Genomic DNA, 26,241 nt, shown 5'->3' on the forward strand with positions numbered 1-26,241 from the left:
CTGTTTGCGGAGCGGCAGTCACGTGGCCAGTCACGTAGATTATTCGATCACGGAAGACGTCGATCGTTCGAAGATCGGCGCTTCTACCAGACGAGTTCGTTTTCAAGCGTTTCCTTTTATTCCGATTTTCACGAACGTTCACCGCATTTCCTTCCTGCAAAAGAAGACGAGAATGATCTTGAATATATGGAAAATCATTTTATGCGCGAGAATACCGTTTTTCGCAAAGTTTTTACGATTACTGAAATGTTAGAAAATGTTGGAATGTTTAACCAAGTGTGTACCTAAAACGTTTCGCAAAAGGTAAACGACGACGAGTATACTCGTCAAACACAGAGTATGCGTGGCTGTTAAAACATAGAACTAAATTGTAAAAAAATGAGTATTTTATCTTTTTTCACGCATGACGAGTATACTCGTCGAAAACAGCTAACTGGTTAAGATATTGTATGCGATAGGATAGTAGGGATAATTAAATATATAATGTTAGTTTACGCAACATGTGTTGACGACCATTTACACAACGTGTCAACATATGTTATGTAAGACATTAATTGCATAGTAATAGTATTAGTATTTTCATTACTATACACGACGTTAGTGTATATGACGTTAATATACGCAATAATTAAACAAACAATACGTACGATATATATGATAATATAACAATAACTATAAATATAATGATATACCAGTTATTCAACGTTATAGAATAATTAATTAGAGTAAAATAAATAAATGGTAGATTTCCTCGGTGGCATTTAGATTATTTATATAACATCGTTGGCAGAACAGAATTTTCTAACTTAACATCTGCATCATGGCCGTTTTATAAAAAGAAGATTCATAAAATTTTAATTGACCAGCAAGTGTTAGCAAGTGGTATTTTCAAACGCAAGCTATCCAAGTCAGATTGAAAGCCGTTCGAAGGTTCGAAGCATGGCGAGGAAAACGTTTTTCCGATAACTCGTGCAAGATAATGGTTCAATGGCTAGCATTTAAACAACGCTCGACTAAATAACCCGAGCTAATGCGACCTTTAGAACTTTTCGCTTTTCCACCAGATAGAATAGTCGCGTGCTAGAGCAGAGATGCGACTTTCACGAACTCTTACAATGGTGCGCGCCACCATCTGACGTTAATCGCGTCATTATGCAACTGACTATACGTGGCTACGAGCGAATGACGAAGCTGTTTCACGTTGCATTTCACTACGTGGAAACCGGACACCCATGCAATCGCGCGATCTTTAGAAAAATTGATATTAAGTTTCTATATTAAGCTCTTACACCGGTGGAATGTGGCATTGGATTGCTGGGAATGTAATCAAGATTTTTGAGAGAGATAAATCATCTCAAATTACTCGCGTAATTATTTATGACAAATTCGAATTCCATAGATCGTTCTTTAATCTTTAAATCAGATATCAACGCATACGATCGTTAGATATAAATATAATTGTAGAAATGAACAAAGTATAATTTAATGAATTTCATGAGAATACAAATATTATCGAATAGAAATTATTATTCAAGAAAGATTGTCATCTCGTTATAAAAATTACCCTCGCCTGTTCCTTGCTAAAAGTCTCGATTGGAGATTTAAATAAATAATTCAGCAGAATGGCAATGAGAATATTGAACTTTATAGGACTTTGTAATTGAAAAGAATTTATGAATTGTAAATTATTAGATTTCAGGGAAACCACTTTCTCTCTTTTAATAAGTTTCATTTATACTACTATATAAATCACTTTTGCAATTAAACAACAACTTTGAAATTCTGCCAGCGATTTCTTACGTCCAACAAAATCCACGAAACGATATTACTCTCGTACCAAGCCGATACTTGGATCCAACTACCCCAAACTTCGCTCAACCATCGAATATAAAAAAATACTATTTTTTTAGAAAAGTAAAGTTGGAAAATTTTCCAATTCGACTAGCCCCCGCAACTTCGCGTCCGGCATTCCACTTAAAAGAAATATCATCGTTTCGAGCAAGTGTCTTACGATAAAATGTTCAGATTAGCTGAAACTTCGTATCCAACGTTCCAATTAAAAGGAATACCATCGTCTAAATAAAATATCGTGTAATAAAAAAAAAATATCGAGGGCGCGGAAGGGCGGGAAGTTGCGAAAGTATAGGGTGTAAAGAAGCATTCGGAGCACGGAGTTAAAAAAGTAGCGTAAATCAGCTCGTTTACAACGCGACCGGTCAAAAAGTTCTCGCCAGAGAGAGATTCGACGATTTACGAGGTTCGATTTACCGACGAGATACTTTTCCGGAACTCGAGACCTGCTCGTCGTGTTCCTCGTGGTCTGGCACAAGGTTTCCCAGGACCTTCGTTAACGTGCGCATCGTAACGCATCGTTTTCGAAGATTCTAGTGGAACGCAGGCACGTTAGTTGCCTGTTGTCTCTATTTTTGAAACGTCCGAGCGCATCTCGGCAACGTCTTGTCTTATCATCACGCAAATGCTGTGAAAATTACCGTCATTACGCAACCAAGCGCTCCGTTACTTTACGACAATGTTAGCACGAGAACTATCGAATCAACGAATAAGACTACTCTATAATTTCTTGCGGCAGTTATGCAGCAAGATATTTCCCTTGCCAAAAGGTTGAATTTGTCAAATACATTCGAATTACATAAGAGCGCGCGACCGCCACGTGAAAATGTTAGGCTGTAACATATGAAACGTATGAAAGTCTTAAGGATTCATAAATTTGCCGAATCTCGGTTTTAAGATGCTTGTGAAATATATTTCAAACACTGTAAAATATATACGTGTCTATAATATACGAAGATCAAAGGAGAAATACGTGTGACGAGTATATTTCTGATTTTAATGGTAATTTATGATTACAGAGGAGAATTTTAATGACATAACCGGGAGCGAAGAGAAACTGTTAGGTTGAAAGGGTGTGATCGTTAAGACAATATTTATACAATTTCATAGGAATATGGAACAATGCACGTTTAACTGGAAAATTAAATTACGAAGATGACAATGGTGCAACGTGACAAATTTTCATGCCGCTTCCCGATGAAAATGTGAAGTTTCGCTGATCATAGTCTCCGTACTTGTCTAAGTGTTACTTTTGCCCGTTCGTAAACATGAAGGTATTTATAGAGAAAAAGATTTAGGAATTTGATACGGCAAGAACGTGCAACGTTATTTTACGTATGTTAGGCGAAACATTTTGAAATTTCATTAGCACTGTAATGAGACACGGACTATCGTGATTATATTGGTAAAGTTCGGAACAGAACGCACGCAACAATTATTAGCTTGTTTCGAAAGTTCGTGGCATTTTCAGGAACATGATTATTATTTTATTACAAACTTCTTCTGAAACAACCAAGTACCTCCAGTTGAATGTTAACGAGGAAAACTCTAAATTAGTTCCAGATTAAACAAGGCGCCGTTAAAAGCCTCGTATATCAACGAAGATCACAGAAAAAAATGTTAGAACTCTACCTGTCTCGTTTATCATATACAGCATACATCGCATCATACGCCATTCTTAAATGGCAAAAAACAAATTACAACCCTGCAAAATCCATTTGAGATTATTCGTCGCTGAGAAAGACAGAAAGCAAAGGAAACAGAGTAGCAACATCGACTGTTTAATAAAATGGCTATTTCATAAACATACATTGTCTGTAAATTTTTCTCACGTTTCATAGCAAATTCTTCAACAAACTAATATTTTCCCAATCATAGTATACAGATACATCTACGTTTTACATAAAGACATTGTACATGATACTTGAATTCTTCTTTAAATTTCATTACGAATTTTCCACATTAGTATCCAACAAAAATTCACTATACATAAAAACCTTCTTTGGCTTTCTGAAACAACTCTGTAGCTCTGATTACTTTGTCACAACTACAATAAGTATCTGTTACTGGATAAATCTATAAAAATACATAATCCTAGGATCTTTCTTAAATCTTGCCATGAATTGTTCAAATTAGTATGTAACGAACATGTAATGTAAGAAGAATATGTATTATTTTTCTTTCTCAAAGCTGCCAGTCCAATTACTGTGTTAGAACTAGATGCACGCTATAATTGCCGGCAGCTCTTGCACCGAGAATCCGCGAGCAGCTTCTGGCCGATCTAATGTCCCTTTCATGGAAATACCTGTCTATTGCGCTGTTCTAGACATCTGATTGCAACGAACGGAAATATTCGTAAATGATGTACAAGATAAACGAGATAAAAGCGGCCGGTATCAAGGTTGCTTCAAATTATCTTTGAAATTTGTTTTCCTTACAAATCACCGCTTCTTGAACGCTCGTTACGAACATCGTTAGTGGACATTTCGCAGATTTATGTAATCCATCGTGTTATCGGACTAATAAGAGCCCGTGAAACTGTTACGTCACGAATAACTTCTAAAGCTAACGCGCAGAAAACGATCGTGAATTAACACGAAACGATAAACAGCTAGAAGCAAACATCGATCTCGATCGAGACTAGAGGAAAAGTCATGAAACTACTGGCACAAATGGACACGCGACCGCCTATTATTTTCACTCAGACTATCGCTCAGATAAGCGTTATCACGAATATTACTTCCCGAATGATCGTAACAATAAACCAACGCAAAAAATGAAAACACTCCAGGTCGGTATTTATATTGTTCCACTTAACGATCATCGTTCGTCGTAACAGAGCGCAATAACGCCAAGTGTTTACTTTTTTCTTGTTCCTTTCATTTGAACGTTCTGCGTTGACGCAAACCGCATAGACACTGACAATGTTTATACGTTTGTGAACATTTTAATACATGAACACGTATAAATTGTCAAAGAAGATATGTAAAATATTCCTGGAGCTATATATACGTCGAATGTTATACTTTGAATATTTTACCTATCTTTACAAATTACAGTAGCGACCGAAGGTTTCAAAATCTTTCAGAAAATAAAATTGTATTTGGCGACAGTAACGAATGAAAATATAATGTACGATATATAACCTGGAGCACATGACAGACGTCGTGGTGAAAGACGCGTAATGTATACGGTTATCAATTTTCAACTTTATATTCATTATGTGCGCTTCTATATTACTTTATCAATCTTTATTACCATTAATTACTACTAAACGACGAGTATTAAATAATAAGAAAATACCAATCTCTCCTCGGACTCTTTAACTCGCGCTCGTAAAACCTCCAATTAGCATTAAATGCGCGCAATTTAATCGCGCCAATGCAACAACACGAGAAACGGGACTGACGCTTAATCATATTAGCACGACAGATAGGAAAATACCGAAAAAGAAAGCGAGTACGAACCGTGATTCGATGTAAATTCGCCTCGATTCGTAAACTTGGACGAAAGGTTGGATCCGGTTTTTCCAGGGATCACTGGAGCACGCGAATCGATGGACGACGCGTCGATGCACCTGTTCACGATGTTTCGGCGCGGTAACGAATCGATGCCCGGAACTTTGATTCGCGCGAACTATAATCGGGTGAAAGTAACGCGGCGCGAGCAAGCACGTGGCAGCAGTGTTTTCGGAAGACCCGTAGCAAGATAATGTTCACGCGACGAGAGCTCGCTGCTCACTGACGCCGCGACTCCGAGCAGGGCGCCCTTACTCCCCCCTCCCCCCAACCCACAGCTCCGATCCCCCACCCCAACAGCCAGCTCGCGTAGAATAACTCATCGCCAACGATGGCTTCGAATTGTTCGAATAAATCGGAATCTATTGGGAATATTTTTCACCCCTCTTCCTTTTTCTGTTTTACTTCTCGGTTTTATTAGTTGCAGGAGTGGGAGGAAGTCGTAGTGTATTTTTCGTTGTTAAACGCCGCGATTTATGGTAGAAAGAAATGGATGAAAGGCAGGCCCGGCTATATTGATAATTTAGATTTAGAATTGGATTTATCGGAAATGGTCGATACTTTATAATGAAAGTTATCAAATTATTGCGTCGATTGTTGGACTGCGGGGAGGGAAAAATTCGAAGGTTCGAAAATACATAGAATGCGCAGAAAATTCATGCTAACGTTCATAGCAATGAAGTATTCAAAGTATCCTACCTATTATAATCCTCTATCCAGGTTTCAGCTTTTTAGTTCTATTCCATTTCTTTCATTCTACTTAGAAGGTTGCGAAGTCGCATAAATATTCGTAGTCTGGTTACTATTGGACATTGAAGAAATGTTTAAATGCGGCTTACAGTTTCTATTTCTATCTTGAATGACAATTTATCGATAAGGGTCTGAATTTTATATATAAATTGAATATTCCATATGATTTCCATTTCAGAAAATTTCTAACCCTGATCAACAAATTATCATTTGAAATAGAAATATATATATATACAAGTTATATCGTTATCCCCTTTGATATGCATATTTTTCATGTTACATATGAATACAAAAGCTCGTGGTTAATGAACGAGCGATGCAAAAATTAACAAAAGTGTACGTCACAAACGGTATAAATTCATTAAATTGCGAAAGAATATTTAATTCTCCAATTTCAAGGATGGTTCACCTAAAATCCATGTTTTCGATCAAAGAAAATAATTACAACCCTCGCTGAACGTGCACGAGCGTGAAATGAATTTTTTTATATGCACGAGTAGTTCAGTGAGACAGTTATCGTTAATATATTTCTTTCTAATACCACTAGTACACACATATAATATACACTGATATTGCTGCTAATATATAAGGAAGATAAGTACAGAAAATTGATAATTTGATCGAAAGGATTTGATTCTCTTAACATAATGTTCGTCAATACGCATCTTCCTACACAGATGAAGATTTCCTCGAAATGAATTTGTATTTCTCCTGGAAAACTCTTAAACGTTTGGCTGTGCGGTGTATCGAACACCTCGACAAGCTTCTCGGAATATTTTCAGAATAATTTCTTGAAAGGCTACAACGAAACCATACAAACATTGTTCGCCATGAACAATTAAAACTCTGCAAGAAATCAAGGATTTTCTTCGCCCTTTCAGATCCTTCTTGCAAGCTTCGCTGGCATATTCGTGCAAACAATATCAGCTGCATCCCCTAACTCGACAATTCTGCTCAACTCCCGAGTGAACCGAGACAATCTCCGTCGGTATATCCAGTCGCGAGTCGTTAATCAATTTAAGCTCGCAATCTCGATCGACGAAGAGGCACGGAGCTGATGATTCGGCCGCGTAATTAATACCGGAGCGGTTGTTCTAGTCAACCAGCAGCACCACCGACGATGAAATGGAAGGAATAACTCGAGCCCGGATGACGATTCTAGCCGATCGAAACGCGACTCGAACGGCGAGAGCTGGTAGTAAATGCAAACGGCTTGACCCGAACGACGAAGATCGAATCGAGACAAGACACGTAGCCTGCTCGTCGTGTCTGCCTCTCTCTCGGACAAACCTTCTTAAACGGAATGTCTACTCGAGCAGGAGCCGGTGCAAGAGTGCAAGAGCCGTACAAAGGAACGTGCAAGATCGAGCTCCCTGCACGGTTGCAAATTCAATTACCAGCTGGCCATTAAGTGCCATGCGATCGAGACGTCTTGCGCTCTTCGCGTATCTTCTCTTCTTTCTCGATTCTTCGTGTGTTGTTCCTTTGTTCTTCTGCTCGACGATTCATGATCGTTACGTGCGAGTTACACCGGGTTCGTGTCTTTTTCGACGGTTGAAATCGGACAAAGGACAGCCTTTCGAGGGGAAAGAACGCTTTTCGAAAGAGGTTTCCTATCAAAGTGATCCGACTATGTTTCCTACTGTTGATATACTCGAGTAATCAGTTCCTTGTCATTTTATCGCGGTACACGTTTCCAAGATTATTACTTAAAAATTACTCGTAAGAATTAAAAAAGAATACTCATAGAAAAGCTACGACACATGTACTTATATAGGGAAGTAGGGGGATGAAGAACTACTTGATCGTGATGTAGACTTAAACGAAGCTAATAACTGGACCGTGGATTTCTATGCATTTCTGAAACGATAATTAATAATTATGATAATTGGAAGGAGGATTGAAACGTGCGAAAATCTATAAAATATTTAATGTAGATCACTTATCACGATATACAGGCGATGAAACAAGTTTCCACTTAGATTCCATTTCTGTAATTACGTTCGTGAAAGTGTGAAATATAAACATCCGCAAACTACTAATAACGCATAATGCGCGCTTCTAAGAAACCGCGAATGAATTTATTATACGATCTGACGCATGATTATTTTTTATTACAGACGTCAACATTTTCCAATGAATGACTGAATTATGTTCCTCGAGAGAAGAATTTCATTACATCGGCTGTACCAACTCCATAAATTATGAGTCAGCATTTAGGCACCGTTTCAAGCAGTATAATAGAGATAGAAGGAAGAAAGAGTAGAAGATGCACGAACGACAGATTCTTATGCTGATCTGCCAGGCAAACAGCCCTAAGCGGCCAAATTTTTGACCGGTTCGACGAAATTTTAATGTTTGCTCAAACTAGTCTGCATACCAAGCAGTGATCAAGATTCCCTACAGATGTTCGAACGCGCACTGCACATAAACTTTGCGAATTTTACCGCGATCTAATCTTACCAACATTATTCCGCTCCAATAAAAGTATTTCACGTTACTTAGGATTCCAATTAACGGTAATCTCATTGGGATATTCCACTTTGAAACATTTGTAACTTACGCCGGCTGCCGAAAGTATCTCGACAATTATTGCGTGTGCCATAGAAAACATTTTGGAATTTCATTAGCGCTGTAACGAGACACGACTGTGATAATTACATCGGTCAGCTTGGAAACTAATTTGGAAATGCTATACACAAGTTACGAAATATTTATCGCAGACATATATTTAATAAAAAAATTAGTATACTACGTAGCAGAAATTAGTATGTATAATAAGCAGCATCGACAGCCATTTTAACCATATGGTAGGTGTTAAAAATGGTCCCACTGAGTACCGAGGCTTATCAACCCTTTGAATCCGGGGAATTTCGACGAAAGCAAAAATTTCCAAACAAATATTTATTAATTTGATATCATTCGGAAGCCGCCAATCAACGCTGAACCGCAGTGTCGGGACCAAGGCCGAGTTCCTCCCTGCATTTCATAGATAAATGATTAAAATAAATAATTACCCAAGAAAACCGCGAATAAACAGTGGCTGGATTCGATAAAAATATATCGGGCGTATATATGCGTCACTAAGATTCAAAGGGTTAATATTAATATTTTCAGATTTGTTGCAAATTGTACCGAAATAACCGCGATAATCGAGTCTCGTATCAGCGCTAATGAAATTTCAAAATGTTGCGTATAACACACACGACACATTCGTTACAGACGTTCGCAAGTGTTGGAGTAGTTTCGCGAGTCTGTGCGTGTATCGGAGCGCTGTATGAAATTTTCCCAACAAAAATCCCAATACGAATTCTTCTTCTCTTTCGAGAACAAAATATAAAAATCATGGCGTATACCGAAAGAAAGGAAGAAGATAATGGGAACCGCGATTAGAAGAGAAAGTTACCAATGGATAAAAATTTTCCCAGGCGGGTTTCGTCGTGTGAATAAACACGGTGTTTACGCTCGTTAAAACATTTTCTAGGACGATCCGTTATAAAAATTGATACACTGATAACGCTGGATAAGAATAAAAAAAAGTTCAATCTCACTAAAGCGGGAAATGTAACAGGAAGGAGAACAAGAAAAGGACAAGAAGCAAAGTATCGTTCGATAGATCTTGGAGATAAAAGTTGTAAGTAGCGCTCTTTCATTCGCAAACAATCGTTCGATTATGATTATTTGCTATTATGACACGGGTAGGAATTACCACGGAATCTTACCGCGCGTGTAAATTTCCGCGAATCGATGATAAGCATTTAGATCGAGGAACATTTCAAGAGAAATCGCTTAATTCTTCATACCTGACATCTTAAAACCGAGTCGACACGTAAATGTATGTCTGCTTTTATAATATTTGTATAATATCGATCCATATATGTATAGAGTGTGAAAGTTAAAAGCGACATTTTTGTATGTAAGCTTCTTTCATTGTCCTGGCGCTCACGAACATCCCGTGCAAGTTGTACCTACACGTTTTTCCATACGATACATTGGACGAAAGTAAAAGATGACGAAATTTGAAAAAAGAAATTTTCATAGTCGTTTTATGTGAAGCAAACGTGACAAGCTTTACGACGGTATTTACATATGGAAATGGATTTTGTAAATTATTATTTCGCACACATATAGCATACACATTTAACAGGGAAATTATTTGATAGTATACAACAGAAATAGATATAATGAAAATTCGACCAACGATAAATACAATTGCTAGAGAAAATATTTACGCATCGCTGCATTTGTTACAGCATTTACGTGTTAATTAATTACGTTCAAGAATAATAAATTTCGTATCGTTTCATAATATTTTCATACGATTGCGCAAGACGTTACAAAAACGAAATATAGAAGCTGATAAAAACCGCTTTATCAAAACACGGGGATACGTGTAAATATTTTTTGCAGCCACTGTATGTTGACCTGACACGAAAATTACTAAAACAGCAAATTCATAAAGAATCGATAAAAACGCTCGTGTTAATGAATCAGGCTATGCAACATCATCGGTCTTATATCCCCATAGTAATTCATATTTACGCTCTAAATCGAACATAACGACCTAAATGTCAAAATTCTTCACCCGTCGACCACCAAACAAATAAATAGATAAATAAAAATATTGCCGCCTTCAGTTTTTAAATTTACCCGTTCCCACCATACGGAGATCCTCCAGAGACAACCAGGAAGAATTCCCAATGAACTCCTAGAAAGGACGGAGACCATTGTCCGTTCGCTGGAGAAAAAGGAAAACGAAGAGGAAGGAATCCTTCGAGCAAACGGAATAAAATCGTGATTCCGATCTGACTGTTCGATAGCGGTATCGCGTTTCGAGCTGTAATCTCTGGTGGATGAGACAGGTGGATACACATCGCGACTGTCTTTTTTACGACGAAACGTCGTCGTCTCTCCATCCTTTTTCTTCTTCTTTTTTTTTTTTTGACGACGCTACCTCTTGAAGTTTCGCGCTAGACGCGCAGGGATACGAGCAATTTAAATTTAATGCCGCCTTTTATACCCCCCTATGCCACGCGCAACCCTTCACACGCCCTCTCTTTCTTATTCCTCTCTCAACCCCATATTCGCTGATCGTCTCTCTCTTTCACGCTTTCTCATCCTCCACGTCCAACGTCGATGCGTTCTCTCCTGACGATCTTTATCCGGAGATTGCGACTTCCAAGGGAGCAACCACGACCGCTCTTTAGGTTTTTAAAAGAAGAGACTTTGCCGGTAGCCGTCGTCGATCCACCTAGATATCGCTGTGTCAACTCTGTCCGACAAACACTCGCCTTGACCCGAAATTTTCATTTTTATTCCAACCTGCCTTCCCAACGCACGTGCACCGGCATCATGGGCAAACGATATGGCATCCTACTTGAGATTTCAACACGGAAATCGTCTCTGAGAGACCTCGGGCGGATGCTGTGAAGCGTGACGATGCTCTCCGAGATTACGGTGTTTCGGTGATTTTAGGGTTTATTGGATTATTCGTCGTTTTGACGAGTTTCGGGGCGCATGTTGGTTCCAAGAATCGAGAAGATCCGAAAGAACATTTAGAAAATTCCGGGTTGTGAATATTCAATGAACAATAAATCAAGTGGCTACGCAAAGCTACGTATTAATTAATTAACTTGGAGAATGTTAAAATTCGTGTCATTTCGATTGCAAACAGTTGATGATAATTTCATAGCTGGTTAACGTAATAGAACATAAAAGCTTCTAACTCGGCAATAATCGTTGCTATTATCGACTGTGGAAACTATAATTTTTGTTTGACTTACATTTATGTTGCTCGTAGTCTAGTTTCGTTCGACGATATTTCAGATAAGCTGTCGTGGACGACGATAATTCAAAGTTAGTTAAATAGTCCAAGGTGTTCAGCATTTCAAGGAACGCGTGTCGACGAAATTGACCGAGACTAGAAGAAATGTTGCAGAACGTTTGTCACAGAGAAAGAATTCGGCCCGACGTGGCAAGTTCCGGAGGAAGAAAAATTCGTCGGGAAACGAGATTGTTTATTCAAACGTGTCCCCGTGCCGGAGAAGCCGGAACGAGGAACGAAACGCTCCTTTCTTGAAATTCGCGTTACCGTGCGCGCGATTAATAAATAACTGGCGAAAGAAGGTAACGCGTATCGTTGCCCATAGAAAAGAAAAACGATCGCGCGAGAAATGGCCGCGGGAACTGCCTCTATTCTCCCTGATTGCGAATAACTCTGTGAAACTGCCCGCCGACACGTGAAACGCGTCCAAGAAGTCGCGTTTTATAAAAATAACATGCACGTGCCAACAAACAATAACGCGCTAATCAACTTTGGATAAAAATTGACGTAAGAAAAAAACAGAAGAAAGAGGAGGATAAACGATTAAACGATATATTAACAGTTTATCATTGCTTACAAAAGGTATAAGAGGTTCTTATACGTGGAAAATATTATCGAATTATACGCTGGCCGTTTCAAAGAATCGCAAGAGATTGCGCGCGTTTCATTGAAATTCAAAATCATTTCGTTAACAATTGAATTTCACGTTTACCAATGGAAAACTTGTTGTGAAGTATTTGAAAAACGAAAAAAAAAAAATATGATAAAGCATCGGAGTGAACAATGGGAGGAAAAAAAACGCGGAGAGAAGCAAAGGGAATAACGAAAATCATAGAACAAACTAAAAGCATGAAAATTACGTATCGCGATTACGAGTACACGCGTAATTTCAGTAATCAACGCAAGCACCGTTTTCGTGCAAAAAATGTTACTAGGATCGTGGACGATGTAATAACGTGCAATTTACCTTTCTACGATGGCAAACACTGTTGTTACACGTACAGTGTTTAACCACTCAACGAGCCGTTTATTCCGATAAAATTTTTCTTCGTTATACCATTAGCCTGCAGCAGAAGGTCGACGTTGCTTAAAAAGATCTGTTATCTGTTTTCAATTTGATAAACCAACAGCTACTTGGTCAGTCACGAAAGAGAAAATTTTCATGCATAAGCATGTACGAGTATGTATGAGAAATTTTGAAATTTTATTTTTATCGTAACGAGCTACGGCCATCACGATTAATAATGATAAAGTTTAAAGCCAATTTGAAAATCTATACGTCTAAAAGTCGTCCAGGAGGTCCATTGCAAACATACGCTTGGTAAAAAGTCAGTGTATATGTGGAATATACGTATGTATATGTAGAATATGAGCCACTCAGTTGATCTGAAGTTGATCAACTCCATTTTTTATTTCTAAATTTTATTTTTTTTTTTTTATTTTTCAAATGCATTGTTCGTTGTATGGGTACATAATTAATATTCAATTTGAAAGTTCATTTATAACGAGAAGATAACACGGATAACAGGAAAGTACAAGGAGAGCTTGGACGATTGTTTGTCACTTTTTTCTGCTTCGGATTTACAGAGTTACGCAGTGGCTGTGCCTTCTGAACGGCTTCTAAACAACTCGATTATCGCTAAAGATAGTTCGATTAAATATTAATATCGTTAATACACTGAATAATTAACTATGCAAATATCCGGATGATCCGTGCGAAGTTTATAATCACGTCAAATACCATATAACTTTCGCGTACCATATAACTATACGCGTTTTCAGATTGATTCGAAATTGTACGAGTACAAAAATGAAACATCTGCAAATGTTTCATAGAGGACGCGTAATATGTTTGTAAGAAGTTTCTGCAAGTGTTTGTGTACATTTGCGAGCACGGGAACAAAGATTAGATAGTTATAATCGGAGGAAAAATGGCAACGATACGAGACAGAAAAGAAAAGCTCGCGACAGTCGAGGAAAATAACAATTTTTCAGATTCTCCCCCTGCCCCCTCCTTGCTGTATGTATATATCGCGAGATTGTTCCGAAGCAGAACGAAATTCCGCGATGAATTATTCACGAGGAATATCCCGGCCACGAAAACACCGGTCAAGTATATTTTTTTTCTCTTTCCTTTGCCAGAAACGTGAAATTAAAAAACCGGACCACGAGCTAGGACGCGTCAAGAAGTTCGAAATTTTCGAGAATTCAAGCTTGTACCGCGTCTGGCCGTAACTGTAGCAACACTCGAGAGGAATATTGGAATCTGAAACAGCTTGCACGAGACATCACCGCCTTATGCATGCATATTCCATTTGCTCTCGTGCCTCTTAGCGTAAGTTTGCGCGCAATACTCGCTGCTATCATATCTTAATAATGAGTCAACAGATTTCTTCTAAATTGTGCGTTTGGAACAGGTCCCACGTTGTAAAATTGATGTCTTTTTATTGTCCGTAGTAAAGTTACTTCGATATCTGTGATAGTATCCATATTTCTATCGTCTGAACAAGCTGAAGCTTTTATATCATCGTTCCTTGTCATTGCTATTTCTTCTTCTTTTTTTTTTTTTTTTTTTTTTAATATGATAAAACACATTTGTTTTATTCTAACATGGATAGTAAGCACATTTACGTAAATTGAAATTACCTTTGATTTTTCTGTTTCGGGTAAATAGAACAACGCGAGTCGTCTGGCAGCCATCAAAAAGGACACATGGTAGGAAATATATAACAATTTAATAGTAAAGACCGTTGCATCAGGGTTACCCTGTATTTTCTTCAAATATAATCAACATACGTGGCAAATTGCAACACTCTTCATCGATCTAATAACTGTCTAACTTAAAAATAAAAATCGACTAAAAGCTTCTCGAAATAGATATCTGTAAATAAGATCTCTTAACACTAGAACTACCACATCAGTTAGATAGACTGGTTTTACAATTTTATTTTTAAATTCTTACTTCACGTTACATCTCTTTTCTGCAATGATGTAATGATTTTTGTGGCGATAATTAAAAGAATAGTATAATGAATTTATTTCTGTTTTTTATGTATTTAAGTTCAAATTAACTTTGTACGAAGGCTGCTTGTACCAATAGCAGTCAAAATGACTGATACTTGTCAAAATGTAAAAAGGTTCTGCAATCTGTTTATCGAACTCCAATTAACCAGTTTCCTCGTTTTCTACAACTTTCCACGCGCTTTTCAAATTTTTACCGCGTATCATTCAATATGATGATATCGGTTATCAGGAAAATTCCGGATCGATGGCTGAATCGCTAACACTAAAAATACCACAGCAGTCAAAATGACTGGTTCTACAATTTTATAAATGTGTCAACCCTTGTTTAGGTCGATCATAGTCGCAGATGGATTAACAATACCAAAAATGTACTACACACAATGGAATTCCCTCAATAAGAAAATAATAAATCGATAAATATAAAGATATTCTATTATTATGTATTTTTTAAAGACCAGTCATTTTGACTGGTTGTGGTAGAAACAGCTTCGTGTTAACTATCGATAGTTGTAGTATTAAAATTTAATCTTGCATTTTCATTTTCTCTGTCCTTCCAGCCATTCAATTTTCGGCGAACTGTTTATTGTAGAATCTTAAAAAAACTCCCAATAACTATTAATTTCTATCTTAATCAAATAACATAGAAAGCATAAGAAATGATTCACAGATGGAGAAAACTATTTGAGAAAGCCAAGTACCCTAGAACCTCGGAATGTCAAACAGGAAGAAACGATCTTTCCAAATGAATATTTACAATTGCATTATTTTACAGCGTATTTAGAAATTGCCGAATTTTTACGCTACCGGGAAACAACAGCGTGGAAAGTTTGGCTGCGGGGCCCGTATTTAAAGAATCATGGTCCAGCGTTTCGAATTCGTGCACACTCATTTTACGTCGATAAGAAACACGACCGACCATCCGTTTCCATGGTCGTGTCGTGGTCCGTGAAGATAATGCTCGGATACGTCAATAAGTTAGAAAGTGTTCGGTAACGAGTGCTCGTTAAAAATCACGGGAAGCGACGAAGAGGAAGCGCCGCGATGAAACGTGAAGCGTGTCGCGTGTTTCATAGAAATTTCTGTATATCTGTTGTAACTGTGTTTCCGATCGCTTTTCTACTCGATACATGGGAATCGTTATATCAACCGGACGCTTAGTTGATACGCTACTCGAATACAAAATCACTGGCTTGGTACTCTTTTTTTCTCTCTAAAAGCCGCGGCACTTTCTAAATGACTTCCGATCGGCCGCTGTTAATATCGAAAATAGCGACCGCGAATCGCGACGAAAGTGGAAAATAAACGTATCAGCTGTCCATCATCGTCCACTAAATTCCAACATTTTATCGGAGAATCTATGCCTACCTTTTTTCATGCTGCCTGTTTCTCCGTGAAACTGAACGTTTTAACGATACAATGAAACGAAGAATTTGGAATTCGTCTAGAAAATAATTTCACCCCCCACCCCTCGATTCGAAACTGAAAAGAACCAGAAACCTTGTTCGTGCCACCTTCGTGTTTCGTTGTTTAATTAAAAATATTTACACCTTGCTTCGTAACAGCCTGTAGAATATAACTTTACTGGAGATATAAAACGACCAATTTCAAGTATTTCGATGTATCTTGAAAAATGGAAGAATGCCAGGTAGGACATTGTAACTAACAAGGGAGGATCGCGAAAGGTCCGGCTCCGGCTTGCATGAAGCTTCGCAGACTTGAAGAACAGCCAAAAATACGTATATACGTACTTTTCTCAACGAAACCTCTACCTAGATCTTCTTCGTCCAAATCCTCGTCCAATGTTAAGGTTGTTGTGAAGATTTCAAAGGAGACTCGGGTAAAAATTTGCACGAAGATTTCAACGAAGATGAACTACGCATTTACTATTTTTCCCTATTCTACGAGTCTACGAAATGTTGAAAATGACAACGTGAATTTGCACTCGCCATCCATATGCAGATGTGCTAGTTACAATAAATAGTAACTAGAAGATAGCTCTAGATACAATCGATAGATTTAATCGATAGGTTAAAGAGGTTCTTTTGTTTTTATCCCTAGTCCATGCAAGAAAGTGCGATAAATTTTTCGGCTCAGAACGGTGTGATAGATTTATCCAAAGAATAAAATAATAGCTATTGTGATACTATCTCTAAATACAGAAATAACGGCAGGTTATGGGCCCAGGTTCAATAATTAGTTACTATTTTATTGAAAATATTATTAATAGTAATAATATTGAGGAGCGCAGAAGATAACCTAAAAAACAAAAAAAAGTGCGTGATCGATGATTCAGTGTTGAATATCATAAAAGCGCTTTATCGAATATATAATAATTGCTTACGTGATAATACAGTTATCAAAAGAATATAAAAATGTCAAGCGGGGCGAGTTTAAGTATTGAAAAGCTAAATAAAGAAAATTACGATACATGGAAATTACAAATGGAGGCAATACTCATTAAAGATGACTTGTGGGAATATGCGAATGCCTCTTTATGGAATAAAAAGGATGGTAAAACCAGAGCCGATATCATTCTCACCATGAGTTCGAGCGAGCTATGTCAGGTGAAGCATTGCAAACCTTCACATGAATTATCGAATAAATTAAAGGAGGTTTACGAATCCAAAGGACCTACAAGAAAGTGCAATAAAGGTTTTTCGACTCAGAACGGTGTGATAGATTTATCCAAAAAATAAAATAATAGCTATTGTGATCCTACCTCTAAATACAGAAATAACAACACGAAATTTGATCCAAATCTGGACCAAAGTTGGCGACTTTTTCTCGCAAGCAGGACAGAATTTTATTTCCTTATCCTCGAGATTTCTCACGTTTCTGATATCACATAGAAAATGTACATACTTTTTAACTTTTTGTACGAAGTAAATATCGATAATTGCGTTACTAGTAATTCCATTATAAACTAAATCCTATGAACGAAGAAGCGTTACGAAATAGACGGAAGACGATATAAGAGAATGTAAATCGTGAATCTTCACGAATACGTAATAGTCGTACGGGGCATAACACCGAATGGCCGATAACTCTACGATTCAGCGGCGAAGAAAATGTCGTTCGTTGACATATAAACGCGATTGCACAAGAATTCGCTTCAGCAACGCGAACTTCTGGTGTCAGGCTTAGGGAAAAATGAAGCCTAACGGTATGCACGGCGTCACGCCGAGAATCAATGTAAATTTAATGTTGATATCTTTGGCGAACTTACACGAGGCGAGGAAAGTCTGGATAAAATCCAAACCTGGTATATAAGGATCCTTGCACCCATAGTAGAATGTGAAAATTTCCATGTTGCACAATATCGGGCAATATTACGGTTTAATAAAACCATGAAGCGAATTTTCCAATATATTTAAATTATCTCGTAGAGATTTTGTTAGAAGGGATAAGATAATTTTTTTTTAGAAGATTTCTTTGGTTTGGATAAATTTCGCGGTTCGTAGAAATATTAATGGGGTATCTTTTTTTTTTATATATTTAACAAAAAGAAGATAAATACTCTTATCTATTTTTTGTGTAGAAAAGAAATAGATCTGAAAAAAAAGGATTATTATCTATTCATGAGGCAGCTGCAACGTGTTTGGCTATTATCGAAGATTTAGGCAACACTTGTCGGAAATACCAAAATGGAACCGATAAAATCGATGATCAACCGTGTCAGCGGCCCAGCGATTTATATATCGCTGCCCGAGCGATAATAAAACGTATGTTTGTGTTAACAGCTCTTACTAACTTCCAGGGAATAAAATAAACGTTAAATAAAGTTTCGAAATATATAATGAAAACAAAATCGTGTACTCGATGTACTGCAGCTTTTATTCTTTAAAATATCACTCTTTTGATATATAAATACTATTTTATTAAAATTAAAAGTGGAAGAGATTCGTTCAAAAATAAAAAAAAAAGAAAAATATATAATACATATATTCTTCTATATACTCTATCCGTGAAAATTATGTCAGGAAATTACGTTATCGAGCAAAAACAATTGCCGTGCTTTCAACTTCGAGAACAACTTTAACAGATGGCATCCTCGCCGTAAGAACAGCCACGACACGTGAAATCTAGCAGCATGAACAATCAATGACTAAAAGTAAATGACTTTTTGACAATAGGAGCGGAAAACTGATATCGGAGTGACTGTATTATCGCGACATTCGATACTATTACTATTTACGTAATATTTTACAACGTAATCAAGGCAGGATCAAAGATTTATTATGCATCGAAAAAATTGTCTTTACCATTTTTAATTATTATGAACTTCCTTAATTGTGAAATGAACAAAAATGTACACTTCGAACGCGGCGTTAATTAAAACATCATACAAGAACGAGAAACGTCAAATGGCCTTAAATCTAACATGACGATTATTGATATAATTATTTCTGACATCAATTGTCTTTATCGTTAATGACAAAATAACCATACGACATTTTCGTTGTGGAGCGAGATTAATGTAGATTGTTAAAGAAGTGTGTATATATTTAATGTGATTCTTACGAAAGAATTAGGGAAAAGTTTTAAAAGAACCAGATAGGATGGGATCGGAACAGAGCTCTCAAGGTGGTACGCATAACGCTAGCGCTAACAGGACAAGAAATATACCATTGAGACGTGGAAAAAGTGTACCAAATCGTGAAAGAGTGCCAGAAGACACACCACCGAGATGTACCAGTCCTGGTGCAAGCATTTGTTCGGATTCTGATCTACCATATATATCTTACACTGTGAATAGACCTATTGGAGACTCACCAAAGATGACAAATAAACAGTCACAGCTATATAGAGGCAAAAGTTTTGGTGGGCAAGATATATCTAGACGTAAAAATAGTTTAAGTTCCAGTAGCTACAGGTAACATATTATCTTAAAAATTTATTTTTCAGTAATATATTTTATTTGAATAATAAATTTGTAATTTCTAATTACAGAAAAACTACCTCTGATAAAATACATAACATAGTAGTAGTGAAACCAGCTATGCAAGATCCAACAGCTGACAAAGATCCTGATCTGGTTAAATTACAAAGTATTCCCATGTTCCTACCTATCATGCGGGGCACTCTCAATTTGCCCCCAGGTGTCAGAGATCCAGAGGTGCTGGAAAGACTCAATCCCATTGGTTTGTTTAACCTGTGTGCTAGGTATCAACACCATCTTAATACTAATGCTCAAATGATCGCAGCTGAACAATCTACTCTATGTATCAACATCGAACCAGAAGTAACAAAGATACTTAATTTAGCAACAGAAAGGCAAAAGAAGTTTGCCAAATTTGCTGAACAACTGAACAAAGTACATGAGCTTAGTAAACAATTAACCAAATGTCATTCTCTTCTAAATCAAACTCTGGAGAGCCTTGAAACTTTGAACAATCTTTTACCAGTAGAGGATAGATTAGAACCATTCGTATGGACTACTGGATAAAATCAATGTTAAAGAGTATACTGAATGGTAGCTTAAGAAAATTTATAAGTACACTGCACTGGTGCTAAAAGATGATCTGAATTGATTCAATGCAAGAAATGTTAGAAATTTGTTCTGTTTCTTTTGTTAATAACAATGAATCTTTATTACTAGTCCCTATGGAAAAATTTCTAGTACCTATAAATGTGTTGCACAGAAATCTTGACTATGAGAATATATATATATATATATACATATATACATCTATTTTCATGTTAACCCTAATAATTGTATAATTGTATAAAAAGAATGTGATGTTTAAGTTCAAAAATACATATATTATGAAAGAATTGTACATTTTATTAAAATAAAAATAAACAAATTCGCGATTACAACAAACTGATTCATAGCATCCTAGTCATACATCGATATAAAGAACTTATACATTGAAACACAACATTTCATAATTTTTAATCATTTACATACCCTAGTTGTTAACACCAGCCGACCGTTGTGCTTTTAACATTCTGTATGCTGCTATGATATCACTTTGCTGTTTTTCTAACTGTCTCCTTTCTCCAACTGGTAGATTCTTGCGTTTTCCTGACCTATCTATGGCTATCGTTTTCTTAGTCCTCATTTTTGTCTTCTCACTCTTTTTAAGTATTGAATGAAGAAGCAGTTTTTTTTTTCCAGGCTGTAACAAAAAATAAGCGAATGTTATTAGCATTATATAATTAAAAAGAACGTTATATTAAAAACTTTACCTTAAAGATACTTATATTGTCAGCATGTTTTGGCCTGACTTTTAATTGAGGTGGTTCATGAGCAACTTCTCCAAATTTAACGTGATCTTTAAAAGTATCAAATTCATCTACTTTCTCTTCCATTTGTTTTTGTTTCCTGGATTTCAATTTTTCTCTCCTCTTCTCTGACTTACTCATTTTAGGTTCATCAGTATCTTTCCTTTTCTTCTTTTTTTTAATATTTTTATGCTTTGTCCTCAACATCTCAATTTCATCTACCTCAGTTTTTTCACATTTCGAAAGCCCCTCTATCTCTCCTGTATCTGGATTCCGATTGACTTGAACACTATATTTCCTTTCAAAGGCAGTTTCATTAATAAAGGCGTAAGTATCCCTGTTAACTCTGTGCAAAAATCTATCCTCACTTTCGCCAGGTCTCTGTTGAAATACAGGAACAACTTTATCTGGTCTAGCCTTTGGATGTAAAGGCTTAGAGCACAACCTATCACCGACAGATATGAGGGCATTTTTCTTCTTTTTCTTTTTCTTGACTTTGGTTATTTTCCCTGACTTCACTGCCTCTTTCAATTTCACTACTCTTTCTAAAGTTTTCGGTATAGCTTGTTCGTCTGCATTTTTTGGCGGTGCATTTATCTTTGTTTCTAACCTATAATAGGCAGTTCACTAAACTATGTAAATAATTCGAGAATAAAGCATATTTAAGACACAACTCACTCTGCCAGTCGTTTTGCCTGTTGCTTAAGAGGATCTTTTACGCCTCTGTGCTTTTTTCCTGGGATTTTCCTACCCATATTTCTTCAATAAACAAGACACAAATTTCACGTGGTCGCTACAATAGCGTCGCGTCGTCTGCTTGAACGCGCGACTTTATGTTTGATTTAAAATGTTAATCACAAAAATATGTATTTGATTTTCAATTATAAAATGTACAAAACAAAAGAAATTGTAGATAAAGATAAAATAACATTATTGCAGTTATATTAAATGTGATTAATTTAAGTTTTGATTATTTTAATACTAACGAATCAACGGGAATATTTTAATATATTAATCTAGTGAAAAATTGAACAACGAATTATTAAATTGAAGAAAGATTATTGGAAGATTATAGGAGGAAAGTTATTACATAATTATGATAGAAACAGCGAATATATTTCACGACGTGATGTATTAAATAATAACGGATGTTGTATGTATGTATATACGAGTCGAAACACGGTTCGACCGTAATTATTATTCAGACGTTGCATCGTCGTATCGAATGAATATTATTACGATGATTCTCGACAAGTGAATGCGAATAAGTTACTTTGAATATTAAGTATATAAAATTATAGTTTAAAATAAAATATATGATCTACCCCTATCATCTGGTTCGTCACAATTTAAATAATAATTTATATAATATTTTGTAACACAAACGAGGTACAGAATTCTTTATTTAGCCGATGCGTTTCGTTACCAAGTCGGTAATGTTAAAAGTTATATTAAAATCGTAAGAGGGCTCTTAAACGTACGACACGAAAAATTCATTAAGTTCAAATCTATGTTATCTGTTGCCTATGGTTGCAGTGGTCATCGAGGTTAGGAGATAATGTCCAACGTTTTACTAAACATTTCGATCAACCATTTACAAATTTATTTAATAATTTATCGCATTAAAACATTTTATTGTACATCGTTAATGCTAACCACACAACTAACATCGATCCTATCATTAAATACTTATTACGTATTCCTTTTTTTCCACAACTAGTTATATCTACAAGGTAGAATCTTAACAGGAATGAACCTAGCTCGACCTTTTCGATCAATTGCCAGAAACCAAAAATGTAATTGTCAACAAATATATTCCATATTCAAAAAATATATCAATGGAACACCATCAGTGTTATCATCTGAAGAAAAAGAAAAGAACGAAGATAATAGTGTCTCGCCGATAGACGACTTGACAGAACCCACAAATTGTTGTATGTCCGGATGCGCAAATTGCGTATGGATTCAATACGCAGAAAAATTAAGCGCGGTACTTGAAAACAGCGAAGTGGACGTGCAAAAATTAATCATCGACAAAGTACAAGATCCTAACATGAAAGCGTTTCTCTCCATGGAACTCAGATTTAGAAATATCACTAAAGACTAAGAATACTGTATAAAATACTGTATATATCTATGTACATATAAAATGATGAAATTTTAGACAATAAATCCTTATGTTAATTTAATCGGCTATTCATTAATTTCGTCTTGCAATTTTGAATCTCTTCCAATTACTATATAATCGAAATAGGCGACAACGAAGATAAATGTATATATATATATATATATGTAAGTGTTACACACCTATGTATTATTCCTGGAAATTTTCGTTGTTTCAAAGTTACTTATGTGTTCCTTCTATCTATAGATTAACAATTTGTCACAATTGCAAACCACTTCGTTAATGTTTCGTAATAACTCGCGCTTTTTTCGCAAGAAGCTTTATTCCGACTATGAAACCGCGAATTCGAACTGCTTCAAATTCTAGAAGTCATTGCAGCGCCATCTGCGAATGTTTATTGCATTTCCCCAGATGGCGGCACGTGAACGAAAGCGGCTTGATGAATATTTATCTTTATAATTGCAACAAAAATAACGAACATCTCGAGTCGTGGATCTGTGCTCGAGGACTCGTGCCTTCTATTGCTATTTATTCAACTCGTTCCGTTTACGAGATTCCAGGACGTGTAACCAGTTTCCCCATTAAAAAATAAAAGAAACTCATACAACCTTAGACTTATACAAGACGTACAACCGTTCGAAATCATAGATTAAAATGCAAGATATAATAACGTTTACGAATTTAACAGGTAGGAGGAAGGAAATAATAGGAGCGGCGATACAACGTCGGTAATAAATTCTGTCTGTTAAAAAGGGAACAGAACACGGTTACACGGACGATAACTTTGTATTTTCGTTTGAATTAAATTCCAATCGACACCTAAGACGCTTCGACTGGGTACGCGGTGTTGGCAATGTGGCAAGACTTTCACGTTCTTTAACGGGATTAATTAAAATAAGTGCAGATTTATCGGCAACGCAGTTCGCTGCCGCTTGTACCGATAATTTAGTATTACGGGTATTTTTGCGCGCCGCTTACATTACGTGCACGCTTATTTACATTGCATACATATGTATGTATAAAGCCACTTGTGCCGCTTACGCCAGTCAGGAGAATGTAGTGTGACACGTACTGACGTGTTGGCGAACAAGAAGGCGTATATAGCGCTTCTTTTTCTATTTTTGCCGCCAATCGCATGGAAATTAGCGAAGAACTTTGACAAACGCACCATTCGATTTCTCCTATAATTAACTTAGCCGGATTATCGCAATCTGAAAATTTCCAATCTATTTCCAGAGATTTCTCTTTATCATAGAAATGAACGAAACTGAGGAAACTGTTCATAGAGCGGAAACGATATGGGTCATTGCTAGCGTGAACGAGTAATTATGTAAACGAGCGGGGAAAATAACTGGTGGTGAGAAACTATATACAATCGAGCCTGTGAATGATTTCTTTGCGAAATATGCGTTATATTTCCATGATATTATTTAAAAATTTCCCGCCGATACTCTTTCCTTCTAGAGCTGTTTACCAAGAAAACGTAGCGGATCAACAAAGCCCGTAGCTCTGAGAGCGCACGTGTTAACTAGAGGCGTATAGAAGCGCGCAAAGTTGCTTGTTGTAACAAGCAAAACGGTTTCACAGCCACCGATTTTCCCCGGTCATCAAACAAAGGCCAATCTCAGAGTTGCGCGTATAGAAGCCATTTTCCAGAATTCCCACTACCGACCCTCACCGCCACTTCCCATTTCCTATTCATCCGTATTAAAAATGCCGTGCATAAAGCTATAAAAATATCCTCTTACAACAATCCAATTGTTCTTGCCAGCAATACCCACGCACCGACTACCAGGATCGCCTCTTATACGTAGGAACCTACAATCTGAAGCTGTCGTGAACCTCGAAACTCGTATACATCGTGGACCTAAATTCCTCATAAAAGTCGAAGATATACTGCTAGAATTAAGCCTTTGACGCGGTTCTCCATGGCAATTTTTTTATTTCATTTGTATCGCCGTTGATGATGCTTCGTTGTGTATATTTTTAACGTTCGCGGCGTAAGAGAGGTTCAGAGGCGTTTCCGTGAAACGAAATAAAACGTAGAATAACAAAATTACGCTCGAGGCTTCATGCATTAGGTGATTACACTTGAAAAGTATATTAAGTATACTTTGTTAAGTATACGCATGTATTTTTTGCTGATTGTAGACAGATAAGAGGTGGACGATTGGTCGAAGGTTACTCTAAATATAAAAATGTAGAGTACAATTTTTTCACTTGTGGCCTCGTCTTAAAGAAAACAGCGGTATACACCGTTTGAAAATTTGATTTTCTCGGAAACGGAGCCTCCGACGAAAAAATTGTACTACACGTTTCCGACTTATTTTTGGATATAGAACAACCTCCTTGTCAATTATACTCCGTCTATTTGGGAATTAGGTGGATTCGTATATACTCGGCAAATTTTCAACCTCGAGAGTGAAATTTTCTCGATTTTCGTCGTATCTTGAGTGGCAGAGTGTATCTATTGCACGACGGAATAGAATTCAATCTCACATCGTTGTACGTAACGACGAACACACCGAGGAAACTCGGAAAAGCGAACCTACACGCAATACGAATAATATAAAAATTGCAATAAAAATTCAGGTCGAAAACGTTGGCTAGAGCGGCTTCGTATAATCTTATCTGTAGCTCTGCCCACATGTCAAGTTCTTCTACTAGCAGTACATTCGCACACGGCTCTATTTCCATGCGGCACGCGTATCAGTGTGACGTATTTTCTCACATACACACGCATAAACACATCTAAATATATACATTCACCGTTTGATAGGCGCGCTCGCGCCTACCTTTCCACACGTCCACGTGACACATTGAACAATGCTCGTAAAGTAGCGTACACGTTCGACCACACCGTCTTAAAACACATTCTACTTGGCTAGTGTGGGTGTGCAAACGCGCGCGCCCGCGCGCGC

At 36.9% G+C, this 26,241-nt stretch overlaps 3 protein-coding genes across 4 annotated transcripts; 2 read left to right on the forward strand and 1 right to left on the reverse strand.

Annotated features, from left to right (window-relative positions):
• On the reverse strand, positions 1–26,217 carry LOC100645025 (coiled-coil domain-containing protein 137). Of its 2 annotated transcripts, XM_003400720.4 has the most exons (5): positions 23,503–26,217; positions 21,874–22,024; positions 21,160–21,805; positions 20,879–21,089; positions 1–154 (listed from the first exon to the last, which is right to left on the reverse strand). In XM_003400720.4, exons 2-4 carry the CDS (start codon positions 21,948–21,950, stop codon positions 20,880–20,882), a joined length of 933 nt encoding a protein of 310 aa, XP_003400768.2. In that variant the 5' UTR covers positions 21,951–22,024; positions 23,503–26,217; the 3' UTR covers positions 1–154; position 20,879. The 2 variants fall into 2 exon arrangements, with proteins under 2 accessions (XP_003400768.2, XP_048267679.1); XM_048411722.1 differs by lacking the exons at positions 1–154; positions 23,503–26,217 and having other exon boundaries at positions 20,732–21,089; positions 21,874–22,917.
• Positions 18,956–20,566, forward strand: LOC100646997 (BLOC-1-related complex subunit 5). Its single transcript, XM_003400737.4, has 2 exons — positions 18,956–19,840; positions 19,918–20,566. Exons 1-2 carry the CDS (start codon positions 19,527–19,529, stop codon positions 20,411–20,413), a joined length of 810 nt encoding a protein of 269 aa, XP_003400785.1. The 5' UTR covers positions 18,956–19,526; the 3' UTR covers positions 20,414–20,566.
• LOC100646804 lies at positions 22,661–23,384 on the forward strand. Its single transcript, XM_003400810.4, has 2 exons — positions 22,661–22,742; positions 22,916–23,384. The coding sequence occupies exons 1-2, from the start codon at positions 22,722–22,724 to the stop codon at positions 23,300–23,302; spliced, it is 408 nt and encodes a 135-aa protein (XP_003400858.1). The 5' UTR covers positions 22,661–22,721; the 3' UTR covers positions 23,303–23,384.
• Positions 26,218–26,241: the final 24 nt, after the last annotated feature.

The sequence above is a fragment of the Bombus terrestris genome, chromosome 14 (genome assembly GCF_910591885.1).
Source record: "Bombus terrestris chromosome 14, iyBomTerr1.2, whole genome shotgun sequence".
NCBI classification, from domain to species: domain Eukaryota; kingdom Metazoa; phylum Arthropoda; class Insecta; order Hymenoptera; family Apidae; genus Bombus; species Bombus terrestris.